Raw genomic sequence first — 15,272 nt, forward strand, 5'->3', positions numbered from 1 at the left:
GAGTTGCTTAAGTTAAGGTACGAGATTGAAAAGCTTTATTATATCACCTTAAACTTATATACGGACTTTGAAGCTAATATATTTTATATTAAATTTATAATATAATTTCGGAGACAAGGAACATTAGACCCGTCCGGCGCGTGAACGCAGCCGGCACGGGTCCGTTCCCTAAGACGATCGGAAGCCGATTCAGGGAAATAACGTTGCAATTTCAACATATGAGCATTATTCTGTTTTTAAGGTAAGATCGGCATATGACCGAAGATGGGGTTCGAAACCTTTTGTTTTAAGTCCTAATACCGGCCTAATATCACGGTCTTCCCTTAAACTTATATACGGACTTTCCGACTAGGCACAATTTTGAGGTTAGATATGATATAAATTGAAAGCGTTTTGAGTGCATTAATAGCACTAGACAGGAAAAACGGTTATAAAATTACTACGTTACACACTTCATACACAAATACTCCGACTGCTTCTATTTTATCGTTTCTTATTTTGCGGAACCATGTTGCACTCGGTGTTCAAGTTCGAAACACGAATATAGTTGATTGTTAAGTAGTGTTCGTCCTAGCGATATCTATTGGAGGGCAATGGATTTAGGATGAAAAACTGCTATACCAACCGAGTTGTAAGTGGCGTACGTATACGTAAAAATTATAGTGAGTAGACGGACTTGCCTGATAGACGGTCCTGCCCGCATTGACCTTAATCAATTTATAACAAGTAACCAACAAAATTTTATTTTATGGACAGGAGTTTCGCAAAGTGTTGTTTTAAACGATTTAAGAAGATATATTAACTGAGCCCCTTCCACATTTGAGAAGTTTAAGTAAATATCTCCGTCGCGCTGACGGGGACCTCCTAAATTTAGCGCGGTAAGGACAACTGCAGCTTAGGCGAAAAATACTGCGAAATTATCTCAGAAGTCGAATACAAGCCAACAGATAGCTAAGCTAAGTGCTCATAAATATAAATTAAAGTCACAAATACTCTTTTAGTTTGTGCACACATTGTGTATGGCGAAAATATTAGTATAGTTGGTCAAGCCAAATTGGCATTAAATAAGAACAAAAAAAAAATATACTCATCCTTTTCTTTTGGGTGCTAGTACTAATGTAAGACAAAGACAGTATGAGTCTCTCTGTCTATGTTAAAAATGAGACAGTCCTTTGACAAACTATATGTCCCACGACATTTACAGGGTTAGGCGGTTCGTCTCTAAATTCGTACAACTCACATTCGCTTTGTAGACTGGAATTCCTTACAGAAGTCGAGAAGCATTGTAACGGAAGTATACATAGTAGGTAGGTACACTTTGAACTTGCCTCTGCGAGTTGTTCACATGAGCGGATAATAAGTTGGTCGATTCATGGCAAAATCAGTTAGTTATTTATATGTCAGTGCCCTGTGGAGTCATATTTGTAATACGTACCTGTAATACCAGGAGTTGTAGCACGGTACGCTTATCACCATGCCTGTCACGTTCTAACAAGTATGTGAGTGCGAAAGTGACGGACTTAGTGATAGGGGAAACCATGCTGCGCGGGCTGGACATCAACACTGACACGATAACTTGGTGTCGTTTCTTGTTAGCTGTTCAAAGTTTGTGTATTGAAAGCAGATATTCTCTTATTAAAAATAAAACTTACACCACTACGTCCTTATACTAAGACTGTATAAGTTTCTTCATCAAGAAAACATGATAGAACTTAACTATTAGGGCATGTATCGACAAAGAACTCTCGACTAGATGTTAAAAGACATTGATAGAGTAAATATTTAAAATAGTCGTCAATTTAGTTTGATTGGAAATTGTGTGCAAACCCTTATAAGATCGTAAATAAAAATTTGAGCAGTCGCACCCCATATAAATGCCTACAGACGTCACATTTTCCCCCGGAAATTCCAATGCCGTTTCGTGTATTTGTAGTAATTTCTTTTGATCTTTTCTATTTACAATCTTTGTTCGTAATATTTGCTACCTTATTCTTATATTATTTGAAAGCTTCTGAAATTTCCTGTTTAAAAAAAAAGTGGGCCAGCAAAAAAAAACCAGATTGCCAAAAAGTGAGGTAAAAACCTAATGGTAAATACTACAATAATACCTACCACTATCACTGAACTACCACTATATTTGACTTGGAAAATTTTGAAAGTAGGGTGAGGAAAAATCCAAGTTTTCCGTTCTTTTATACGATACGATAAACACTAGGTAGGTTCTTAATAAACACTGTACTAGGAAAAGAGAGTATTCTCACGGCACTTAAGTCATTATTTTAATAGTAATCATTATAAGCCTTATTTTAGTAAGTAATTATTATAAGCCTTATTTATTATTTAGGTTCGCTGGAAGAGATCCCTTATAGGGATAAGTTCGCCTTTGTACATCCATTACTGTAATTTATTTTTGCAAACCTGTGTTGTGTACAATAAAGTGATAACTACTAATACTACTACTACTACTACTACATTTTAGTAAGTAATTATTAAATTTGGGTCTCGTGAGTTATTATTATTAATATTTTTTCCGAAAATCACGTGTGTAGTACAGTCGCCTTCAGATATATTGGACCGGCCAAAGTGCTCAACAATATCTGAACAAGCACTCTAACGCCTTGACAATAGAGGCGTGTTAAGATATTTGTACAGACATAAAAAACTAAGTGATTAAGTAACTAGAACATGATAAACATATATGGTAAGTTATTTAGCGCTGATAAGCAGACTTACCATTGTCCGGGTCAGCCGCAGGCAGCGGGCCCACCGTGCCGAAGAAGCGCTTGTCGAGCAGTTGCAGCAGCTGCAGTGCGCTCTCGTGCACCGGCGCGCGCGGGCAGCCCGTGCACATCAGCGTCACGTTGATGATCGCCGTGTAGTGGTCGCACGGGTACTCTCTACACAACACATCAATACTACAGTACATTGTTAACTAACGGATGAAAAGCACCCATTCCTGACGAGATGTTTTGGAGCTCGAGAGACGTGGAACTCGTGGAAGCCCCAATAGATCGAGTCAGAATGGGTGCCTTTCACCCGAGTTACACACTTTAGTTTTTATTTTGAATACGAGGAAAGTAAAATAGGTATGTGTGTTTAAAAAAAACATGAGTAAGTATATATTTGTATAGTATTTCTTGCGGGTACTTATAGAATCAGGAGTTAAATATCAGAATGGAAATTATACAACAAATCAATTTAGAACCGAATTGCTAATCGCGAAAAAAAAACGTACTTGGAAATTGAAACGCCCTCGGACCGAAACGTATCACTTTCAAATTTCAATCCCGCTTCATAATAAGCCACTTTCAGGGCATGATAAATTAATTATTATTGTGCGTCTACGACGGTGTCTTCTATGAATATGGAAACCCCAATGCTAAGGCCACTACACTAATAACACTAGACCCTACTCATAGTGTTCCCTCCGTCCACTAAAATCCGTTTGGTAGGATCCATTACGGATCCAAGTGGACGTTTTGTGCATTCAGATCTATCAATGGATTTGAGTAGACTTTATTCCATCAATGGATTCATGTGAACTTTTAATAAATACATGTATAAATTAAAAAAATTAAATTGGAATTTCTCATTACTTGTAGGTTATCTAGTTAGGTTATTTCCTCCTTACCCTAAGTCGACGGAGCTCCGCTTCGCGGGGCTCTTATTTCTGGGCGGTTTGCCCTTCGGGCATCTGAAGCTACCTAACGAACCTAACCTACCTACCTATTGATTTAGTGTGACGTCCGTGAAAACATTACACTTTGGGGAAAAAAGCGTAGGTAGGTAGGTTAGGTTCGTTAGGTAGCTTCAGATGCCCGAAGGGCAAAGCGGCTAGAAATAGGAGCCCCGCGACTCAGGGTAAAAAGGAAATAACCTAACCAGATAACATTTAGTGGACGGAGGGGTGCGAAGTTTCTCAAAATCCACTGATGGATCCAAATGTACAAAAAGTCCACTTCAGCACGTTGTGGATTCTAGTGTCCAATAAATCCGTTCAAATCCATTGATAGATCTGAATGCACAAAACGTCCACTTGGATCCGTAATGGATCCTACCAAACGGATTTTAGTGGACGGAGGGGTGGATTTTGAGAAACTTCGCACTATGCCTATACTTTTTATTATTTTACTTTTTGTTATCTGGTGGTGGTTATTTCCTTCTTACCCTGAGTCGACAGGAGCCCCGCGAACTGGGCACTTTGCCCTTCGGGCATCTGAAGCTACCTGACGAACCTAACCTACCTACTTACCTACGCTTTTTTCCCCTAAGTGTAATGTTTTCAAGGACGTCACACTAAATCAATAGATAGATAGATAGATTTTTATTCGGTATTAATCATACACTGTCAATTACATAATAAAAATTGATTACAAAAATCATAATAAATTAAAATTATTTAAATTCACATAAAAAATGTCGACAATTTTGAGATTCTTATACTTACATTAGGAAATCAGTAAAATATTATTCAAATTAAATACTTACAATTACAATAGAAATAATCACAATTACATTAGATGGACGAAAATAATGGTCACAATTACATTTATTACGGGGATTTGGATATACTAATACTTCATTCGTCCAGAAACTCATTTACCGAATAGTAGGCGTTCATTGTGCAATAATTCTTAAGTTTACGAACAAAAGTACAGTCGGTGTCAACGGTTCTGATTGGCTCGGGTATTTTATTATAGATTTTTGCTCCCATTATACCAAGAGATTTACCGGTTTTTTAAGCCTATGCGCGGGGACAGCCAGTCCTGGCTTCCTCCTTGCGGAATTTCCTTTTGCCACAGGGAACTCATGCGGGTTTCTCCTCACATACTTGCCGACCTCGAAAATAGGTAGGTAGGTTAGGTTCGTTAGGTAGCTTCAGATACCCGAAGGGCAAACCGCCCAGAAATAGGAGCCCCGCGAAGCGGAGCTCCGTCGACTAAGGGTAAGGAGGAAATAATCTAACCAGATAACCTACAAGTAATGAGAAATTCCAATTTCAATATTTAAATTTATACATGTATTTATTATTAGTTCACATGAATCCATTGATGGATTTTAGGAAACTTTTTGGTTCAACATAATCTATTTGGATCCTAGTCCTCAATAAAGTCTACTCAAATCCATTGATAGATCTGAATGCACAAAACGTCCACTTGGATCCGTAATGGATCCTACCAAACGGATTTTAGTGGAAGGTGGGTGTGGATTCTAGTGTCCAATAAATCCGTTCAAATCCATTGATAGATCTGAATGCACAAAACGTCCACTTGGATCCGTAATGGATCCTACCAAACGGATTTTAGTGGACGGAGGGTAAAATCCCTTATCGTCATATCTTGTTGTTGCATTAAAACACGTTTGATTAAGCTATATAGCTATAGTATAAGGTAATCACAAAAAATAAGTCTAGATGTCTTACTATTTTTTTTTGGATCCCTATCTTTGATCAAGATCTCCAGACGCAGATAAATTGTGTAATGATTGTAATTTCTTTGCGAACTTTAGTTGATCTCATTGAATACAGTGATAGTTATTAAAAAAAGATTAGAAATAACAAATTATCTTTCATTTTGCTAAATATATTATTATTATTATTATAGCCTCATTTATTCCTTAATTAAAAAATACATTACAATAATAAAAATATACATAACAATTCGTAAATAATTTCACGTGCAAAATAGTTTAGAATAGCAATTTCAATTTCATAATTCATTTTAACATTAAGTATATTAAATATAAATTTAATTATTATCTAGAATTTTAATCAATCTATATTAAACAATTAAAGTGTTTCCGAATATATTAAAGTGTATCAAACGTCCTCACATAGTGTTTCAATTAACACACCTATGGGGTCAATTGAACCACTCTTCCACATTTTCTTTAATTCCCTATCATTACGTAACCATGGGCGATAGACTTTTCAAGCACATTTTATTTAAAAACTAAATAAATTTCCTTTAATAATACAGGCACATACCCTTTTAACTGTAAAAATAAAAAAAGTTACAGGCGGGTAAACATAGAGTGTTTCAAACGTCCCCGTCCTACCCTAAGTAGGTAATGTGTATACAGGAAGGATTTTCTTATTGGGTCAGTGAGGGCAGCTACCAAATCCCGAGCAGCTACGCCAAAATGGGCTTAGAAGACCTTTCCTCAATGCAGGGGTCGGAAACCGGTATTTGCTCCATACAAAAATACCGGTATTATTACGTTCTTTTTCGTTCTTTTGTTTATAATTTCATTTTTAATGGGACGTTTTAATAATGCAAAATTGTTTCCTATTTCGGGTTTTTTAAAAAATACCGGTTCCGAGCCCTGCCTCAATGTCAAGTTAATGAAGATTTTGGAAAAAACATACAGGGTGCGAGAAAAAGGTAATTTTTGACAAACTTTTAGGATCAGAAGCCACAAATCGAGAAAAACTTTTTCCATACAATTAGTATGAAAATGAGAATTTTTATTTTTTACATGCTATTTTTGTATCCCAATCGATTCCATTTCTATCCAGTATCATAGCGCGCGTTATAATTAGTAGTTAAGTATATGTACGAGGTTGGATTGAAAAGTTCAAGGCCTAAGTATAAAAACAAATTCAAAGATTTTTTCAATATTTTTTATTACTCTATGTAGTCTTCGCCGAGCTCAGTGCACTAGACTCATCCGGGGTTAACCGGTTAAACCGTTAACCCAGTGTCAATTTGTACTTGTGTTGTTTTTGGATGCCAAAAAGAAGGGGGAGGGAGCCATTGCGGTGTCCTTGGACATCGCCAATGCATTTGGTACCCTCCCGTATTCGGTGATACGGGAGGCCCTTAAGTACCACGAAGTGCCCCTATATCTGAGGCGGATCGTTGACCACTATCTGTCGGACAGGGTGGTAGTCTGCGACACTCCAAATGGATGGGTGGAGAGACAGATGGCCTGCGGCGTTCCTCAGGGGTCGGTGCTCGGACCCCTGTTATGGAATATCGGATTCGACTGGGCCATCCGTGCAGAGCTTCTCCCCCGGATGGCCCTCATGTGTTATGCTGATGACACAATGGTTGCCGTTCGGGGCGAGGAGCTTAGGGAGGCATGGCGGAGGGCGGAAGTGGCGGCAGAGCTCGTCATACTTAGAATTCGCCTCTTAGGGCTGAATGTCTCCCTCCCGAAGACTGAGGCGATAGTCTTCCGGGGGAGAGGTTGGAAGATGCCTGAGGGTGCCTCCCTAAGAATAGGAGAGGATGAGGTTAGGGTGAGGCCCCACATAAAATACCTGGGCCTCACGATCGACGCGAAGTTAAATTTCGGGGAGCATTTCCGCCAAATCGCCCCCCGAATAGTGACGGCAGCCTCAGAGTTGGGTCGGCTGCTGCCAAACGTGGGAGGGCCCTCTCACCCTTGCCGGCGGCTCTATGCGGGAGTGGCACGATCAATGGCCCTTTACGGGGCCCCGATCTGGGCCGATAAATTGAACGGGGAAAACAAAGCCCTACTGCGGAGGCCCCAACGTGTGATAGCCATACGCGTATGTAGGGCTTATATCACCACGGGATGGGCGGCAGCGTGCGTGTTGGCGGGCACCCCACCTTGGGAGTTGGAGGCTGGGGTGCTCGCCGATGCGCATAGGCGGAGAATCAGGAGCAGGGAAACGGGTAATTTCCCTGCTCCTGACGAAGTCAGAAATGACCGAACAATTGCGGTGAGAAGGCTCCGTGAAAAATGGAAGGAGGACCTGGAGAACTCCCCCTATGGAACCCGCAGCATAGGGGCGGTTTTCCCGTACCTAGACGGATGGCTTGACCGAACGCACGGCAGGCTGGGGTATAGACTGGTGCAGGTGTTGACCGGACACGGGTGCTTCGGTCACTACCTGCACAGGATAGGTCGTGAGCCTGCCACAGCCTGCCACCAGTGTGGTGAGACGGACGACACGGCCCAGCACACTTTGGAGGTGTGCAATCGCTGGGCCGTGGAGCGTAGGGCGATGGAGATAGTTATTGGGACGAATGATCTCTCGCTGCACAACGTAGTGGCGGCCATGTTGAGCGGCGAGAGATGTTGGGACGCGGTGGTCTCCTTTTGCGACACAGTCATTTTGCAAAAGGAGACCGAGGAGATGGAACGGGAGGAAGACCCGAACGCTCTTCCGATCCGAAGAAGGCGCATGGGAAGGAGGCGCAGGCGGTTTGCCGCTGTAAACCGCGCCATACCCCAGTAGGGCAGCGGGTAGGGGACCCGCATAATATTGCCCTACACGAGAGGGGGGAGGGTTAGTTATGCGTTTGCTGACTCTCCCCGAACCTGGTGTGAAGTCCCGGTTCAACCGGGCCAGGACTGCCGGGGGGGTGCCGTGGTCGACATGCTCGCGACCCCATTGCACCCCCCTCAACGGCATAGACGGAAACGCCGCAGGGGATGTTAGTGGGTATTCTCCTCCTCTTCCTCTGGCTAGCAGAGGAAGTTATGGGAGGAGCGAGTCCCACATACCACCCCCCAATGGGCTTCCCCAGCCCGGGGGTGAGATGCGTAAATGCATTTACCCCTGCGTCAAAAAAAAAAAAAGGTTTAACCAGTTAACCCCGGGTTACTGAATGATGCAAGTGGACCTAAGTGAGACATATGGGTCATTTTCTATGAAAAGGGAGCTTGTTGTCGATGGCGCTTACGCCGCACAGCGTCGCGCGGCATTGTATTTATATCGGGGCATCGTTTATAATGGCGTAAGCGCCATCGACAATAAGGTCCCTTTTTATAGAAAATACCACATATGTGCTCGCCCCTTGATGTCCGACTTATTCAGGTTTCACTGTATAATGTTTTTCACGCATCTCGCCGTTTTTCATAAATTTGCGAGTTTGAAAGTTTTGTTTAATACCTATCGTATCGCCTGTTGCTAAAGTTATACTCGCAAAATAATAAATACATTTACGTAGACCACTTAAATATTTACGTATTGTAGAACTTACGTCCAGCTCCTTTTTTAAATTATAGAACACATTTTATCCCCATAAAAAAACCCGGCCAAGTGCGAGTCGGACTCGCGCACGAAGGGTTCCGTACCATTACCCAAAAAACGGCAAAAAAAATCACGTTTGTTGTATGGGAGCCCCACTTAAATATTTATTTTATTCTGTTGTTAGTATTTGTTGTTATAGCGGCAACAGAAATACATCATCCGCGAAAATTTTAACTGTCTAGCTATCACGGTTCATGAGATACAGCCTGGTGACAAACAGACGGAGAGCGGAGTCTTAGTAATAGGGACCCGTTTTTACCCTTTTGGACCCTACAAATCAGCTTTTCCTTTCCTCGAAAATCAACGCGTTGCCATTAAAGGATATAAATGTATACCTTCCGGCCAGGTGCGAGTCGGACTCGCCCTCTTAAGGTTCCGTACAAATTTAACTAATTTAGTTTTTTTTTACAAACTTACAGTTCTCAGATTTTTCCCTGTATTTGTAGTGTAAGACGATGTTACTTGCCAAATTTCATAGTTCTAGGTCAACGGGAAGTACCCTATCAATTTTAATTCCGTTGAGAGTGTCAAAATATACGTTTATTGCGGCATAAACGGCCGGTATCTTTTTTTTATACGTTAACTTAGAAGTTTTATTTTTTCACAGCTTCAAGGGACCGTAGATCTGAGTATATGGTTTAAATTTCAATTCGATACCTGCTCGCGTTCCCGAGTTAAAGGGTATTGACAGACAGACAGACGGACGGGCGGACAGACGGACGGACAACAAAGTGATCCTATAAGGGTTTCGTTTTTTCCTTTTGGTACGGAACCCTAAAAATAACAAGGTTTTCCTATTAAACAAATAACAGATGAGGATAGAAAATAATTATGGTGTCTTAGACTAGCATAAAATTGTCTAAGATTGGCTAACAAACGTTAGCCTATTAGTCATACTTGTTATGAACAAAATGCTGCACTTCATGATAAAAGCAAGCCGCTTTGCACAGTGATAGTAGGGACCAAACTGAGCGATTTGACCCGCAGCAGCGCAAGTTTCACCCCTTAGGAACAGAAATGGCGCCACTTCTTTAAAAAAAATTTCAAAAAATTCTACAAGCTAAACCAATGAACCGATTTAAATTATATATATTACATTTAAAAAAAATACGTAAAAAATATATACTGAATACTTTCGACAAAAAACGGCATCTTAAGTTTTTTTTACTCGATTGATAGTTTTTACTTGATTTCTCAAAAAAAATGTATAGAACATGAATAGTTTAATGCATGTATATATCTATACATATAATAAAGCGGAAGAGGGTCGAAAGTCTGTAACATGGAAGATATTCGAAAAAAAATTGGCTGGGGATACTTAGAATCGATAACAGAACACGTTCCAACAGTTTTCAGAATTTTTGACAGTTTGTCTGTTTATCTGTTTGTCTGTTTATTTGACCGCGCATAAAATGAAAACGGCTGAACGGATTTTGATGCAAACTTCACAAAATCCACGGCCAGGTTATAGGCTATAAAAATTTGAGAAATTTCACCCCTGAGGGGGTTAAAAAGGGGATGAAAGTTTGTATGGGGTTCAAGATTTATTTTAAGCTAGCAATTTGAAACTTCGTAAAAAGATATATTATTGAATTACAAGAAAACTAATTTCAAAGTTTTTGAAAACACATCCCCTAAGGAGGTGAAATTGAGGTTGAAAGTTTGTATGGAGATCAAATTTTTTTTCGAGTGCGTTACTTGAAACTGTATATGGGCATATTATTATAATACAGAAAAAGTGATTACAGCGTTTTCAAAAATTCGTCCCATAACGGGGTTAAACGGGGGTTGAAAGTTTGAGTTTGTATTGTATTGGACAAATGCTTTGAAACTTCTTAGGAAGGCATAATAGACGATTACAAAAAAAGTAAAATCAACGTTTTGAAATTTAACCCCTCAGGGGGTTGAAAAGGGGATGTAAGTTTGTCTTGGGGTGCAAATTTTATTTTAAGCTAGGAACTTGAAACTTTGCTAAAAGGTATTATATTAAAAATCAAGAAAACCACTTTCAGCGCTTTTAAAAATTCATCCCTTAAGGTGGTAAAAAAGGGGTTGAAAGTTTGTATGGTGGTCAAACATTTTTTGAGTGCGGAACTTGAATCTTTATATAAAGGCACAACGACGACTGGTCACCACAAAAGTACCCAATACCCTACTCAGAAGCCGAAGGGCTTCTTGCTGCAGAGGAAATAATAGGGCCGCCTCAACAGAATCCGCACAGGTCATGGCAGGTGCAATTATATGCAAATGGGGATGGAAAGAGAGCCCGTTGTATGACTGCGGCCTTGAAGACCAAACTACCCAGCACATTGTTGAACGATGCCAAAATAGACATTTTCAAGGCAACCCGGAGGACCTCTATACCTACTAATTGGACACCTGACCAAAGAATATAATACTCACTAGGAGAAGAACGATAACTCCATTAAAAAAAAGTCCCTTTCAAAAGTTATTTTATACGGGAACACCCAAATATTCCGAAATACGTTTTTCCGATTTTTATAACCACGATGGAATAAAATCACGGATGTGCTATTTCCGAAAACTTAAAATCCGATTGTCATTTTGACCGAAAGCTTAAAGTTCCGATTATACCCTTTCCGAAAATATTTTTTCCGAATTCTTAAATTCCGAAAAATCATTGTCCGATCGGAAGTAAAATAATTCGGTATTCAGAAATTCGGTCTTTTGTAAGGTCGGAAAAATGAAATTAGTGATATTCAAATAAAGACTCACGTTTTAGTAATTCGGTATTCAGAAATTCGGTTTCTTATAAGGTCGAAAAAATTCAATCCGTGATATTCAAATGAAAACTCACGTTTTAGTAATTATTACGGGTGCCTGTCGTGCCGCATCATGTTAAATTTGGCATAAAATATTTTTGGCATTAAAAGTCGGCATCAATAAATTAGGCAGAACTGCGACCCCGCGAACCCGAACTGTTGCCAGAAGTGGGTTAGGTTAGGTTAGAACTGCGACCCCCAAGAGAACGAACTGTTGCCAGAAGTGGCTTGGGTTAGGTTAGGTTAGGTTAGGTTAGAACTGCGAGACTAGAACTGGTTAGAGGTGCAGGGCTGGTAGACCTCCTTGTGGTGCACCCTGGGAGGGGGAGGATAGCCGCTCAGTTGCGCGTTTGCTATTCTCCCTCTGCAAACTACCAGTCACAGTCGTGGCAATGGCAGTCGAGTTTTCTCCTGCGCTGGCTTTAATGCCGTGTTTGTGTGCTCCAATGATCCTCAGGGCTATGCCGGACAGGGCCTCCCAAACCGGACAGGCCTGAGGAGAGGGGTCCCGATGTGCGGCTCCGCGTGTCCCTCTGAAACCAGCAGAGGGCACAGTGCGAGACGCCAGGTCCCACTGGGACGGAGTCGGTGCTCGGAAACGAGCAGCCGTGGGTTGGCGCAGACCGCCCGGTGCGGCGTTGTGGCTTCGGCCACCGTCGGGCAACCCGTAACCCGCACTGAGCGGACCGGGGACCTGCCTCACTGAGAGGAAGGTCACGTGGAGTTAACCACTATAAAAAATCCCCAATCCCAAGGTGTGACTGGCGTGCCGATGGGATGCGTGGCTGGGGGAGCCCAGTCACGAACGTCAGAAGGGGGGGCATACCCCCTAAAAATAGCAAATCATGAGTGGCCAGAAATGGGAAAAACTACCCCAGGAGGTTCCAATCCTCTGTGTCACCACAGAACGGGCAAGTGCCCGCGCTGTGGTGACATGCCGCCCACCGTATTCTGGGGGGGCACACCACTCTAGGACGACAACCAACGACCATGGCAAATGTTTAATGGACACCGATGCATGCGGATTACTGTTAAGGTTGCGCGGAGGAGGGGACGAAGAAGGTGCGAAGAAGGCTGGCACGCCACCATCTCCAAACCCCCCACCGGTGGAGTTCCGCCCTGTCCGGGACAACCGAGGGCGCTTTATAAGCCATGTCGTCCCCGATGGCGAGGCCGGAGAGGAGCAGGCACCAGTGGCGCCGCAAGAATACGTGCGGACCCCCACACCAATCCCCACGAGGGTGTTCTGTGGGAGGAGGGCCCGTGCCGCGGAGGCCATCCTCTCATCACCTGGGAGGGAGGAGTTTTTCTCCCCCACAAGGGTGGACAGCAGTGACTTGCCCAGTGGAGGAGAATTCCTCTCCCCCCGAGAGTCGGACGCCGAAGTCGATGATTCCGAGGGCGCTGCGGAGACAAGCGCCCCGAAGATGCAGTTTGTTGCGTCACCAGTTCGAGAGTGTCGGGTGTCGTTGGAGCGCCTCGACATATTAAATGCTACAGCGCCAGTCACTCGGCTATCTGATTCCGAGTCTTCGGTTTCTAGCATACGTACTGTGCCCTCGACGGAAAACCTTAGAGACAAATTTTGGAAGAAGCCGGAGAAAAGGCCTGCAGAAGAGCTCGCATCCAGCTCAGAAAGTGACATCGGAGCGCTAAGCGAAGGCGCGATCTCAAACTACCGCAAAATTTTGAAACCAACCCCAAAACGGGGCAGAGGCCGGCCGCCCACATCAGGCAATTACGTGGGCTTTGGAAAGTTCCAGGCTGCGATAAGCGAAGAAAAAGCGCACGAAAGGCAGATACAGGCAGAGAAAAACCTGGTTGCCCTTAACGCATCGGCGGAAGCAGCGGCTCGGAAAAGAGCCGAGCGTCTAATGAGTCGAGATCTTCCCGCTGGCAGCCAGTTTGGGGAGCAGACATTGGCTGCAATAGATAAAAAAGTGCAGGATGCCCTTAGTGCCATCATATACGTGACTAATACTTCGGGCCACTTGAAAGGCACTCACCAACAAAAACTCAAAGCCTCGGTGGAGGCTATTGGCGGGGCTTTCGCTGAGGTAAGATCTCGCACTGCCACGGAAGAGGTTGCCCGCCTAGAGGTAGCAAATGCCCAGCTTTCATGGCAGCTGGCAGAATTGCGCAAACAAGTGGACGAGATGCGAAACCAGCCTGCAGCGGTGGCTGAGGCCGACATTCGGCGAATTATGGAGGAAGTATCGCGCTCCACCCGCGATCAATTTAACAATTTGCTAGACGCCCGTCTTGAGGGCCTTGAGAGTCGGCTTCTGCCAGAACCTAGGCTGCGCCCTGCGTTAGCAGCCGACAAAAAAGCAGCGGAAGCTGTTCGTGCCGCACCGGATGAGGTAGGTCCTAGTACCTCGAACACGCAATCCCAGGTATCAGCAACACTAACGGCGGTCACTGGTCCTGCCCCTACCGACGGGAAGGCAAAAACAAACAAAAACGGCAAGAAAGGTAAGAAGGGCAAGCGTCCCAGTATGGCAGCGCAGGAAGCAGCCGCGGCTACACAGACACCTGCGGCACCCACCGTTCAACCGGATCCGGTGCCCGCTAAACAAAATTGGAGTACCATAGGGGGCAAGAAAAGTAAAAAGCCGACAGCACAGGCGGCAAATCGGTCCAGGGTACCCAGTAAGACGGCCCCGCGGAAAATTAAACTTAAGCCTCCCCGCACTGCCGCCATTACCCTGACGCTGAAACCGGAGGCAATGGAGAAAGGTGCAAAATATGATGCAGTCCTGGTCAAGGCCAAGGCTAATATCAAGCTGGAGGATTTCGGCATCTCCCAAATGCACTTCAAAATCACGGCAACAGGCGCTCGAATGCTAGAGATTCCCCCTAAAACCGAAAACGCCGTAAAGGCGGCAGATGACCTGGCCGCCAAACTCAGAGAAGTTCTTGGCACAGACGTGCAGGTTCAGCGGCCCGTCAAATGCGCGGAAATTCGAGTTACCGGACTGGACGACTCCGCAACCACCGAAGAGGTAATCGCAGCGTTGGCTGCAGAGGGGGACTGCGCCGTTGATACAATTAAGGCAGGCGTTATGTCACGTAGCCAAAATGGAAATGGATCACTCTGGCTAAGCTGTCCGGTAGCAGCAGCCAAGAAAGTGGTAGACGTAGGCCGTCTCAAAGTGGGATGGGTTTCAGCACGGGTGGTGCTACTGGAAGCCAGGCCTCTAAGGTGCTACCGTTGCCTGGAGGAAGGACACGTAGGCGCAAAATGTGACAGGGGCATAGACCGCAGTAGCATTTGTTTCCGCTGCGGAAAACCCGGACACAAGATTCGAGAATGCTCTGCTGCTGAAGCGCACTGCGCTGTCTGTGAGGCTGCTGGAAAACCGGCGACACACTCGCTAGGCAGCAAAGGTTGCTGTGGCGGGAAGCCCCAAAAGGGCAAAAAAGTAGGTAGAGGAACGACAGAAAATGGATCTTCTCGATCACAACCTCCTGATCGGTCC

General features: G+C 43.7%; 1 protein-coding gene across 2 annotated transcripts in view; it reads right to left on the reverse strand.

Moving 5' to 3' along the window:
* The window catches only part of LOC134754145 (protein furry), a 351,985-nt gene that overhangs the window by 228,407 nt on the left and 108,306 nt on the right, over positions 1-15,272 (reverse strand). For both annotated transcript variants that reach the window (XM_063690243.1, XM_063690242.1), the window contains one exon: positions 2,734-2,897. In XM_063690243.1, coding sequence (XP_063546313.1) covers positions 2,734-2,897 — 164 coding nt within the window. The remainder of the gene's footprint in view (positions 1-2,733; positions 2,898-15,272) is intronic.

The sequence above is a fragment of the Cydia strobilella genome, chromosome Z, assembly GCF_947568885.1.
Source record: "Cydia strobilella chromosome Z, ilCydStro3.1, whole genome shotgun sequence".
NCBI classification, from domain to species: Eukaryota; Metazoa; Arthropoda; class Insecta; order Lepidoptera; family Tortricidae; genus Cydia; species Cydia strobilella.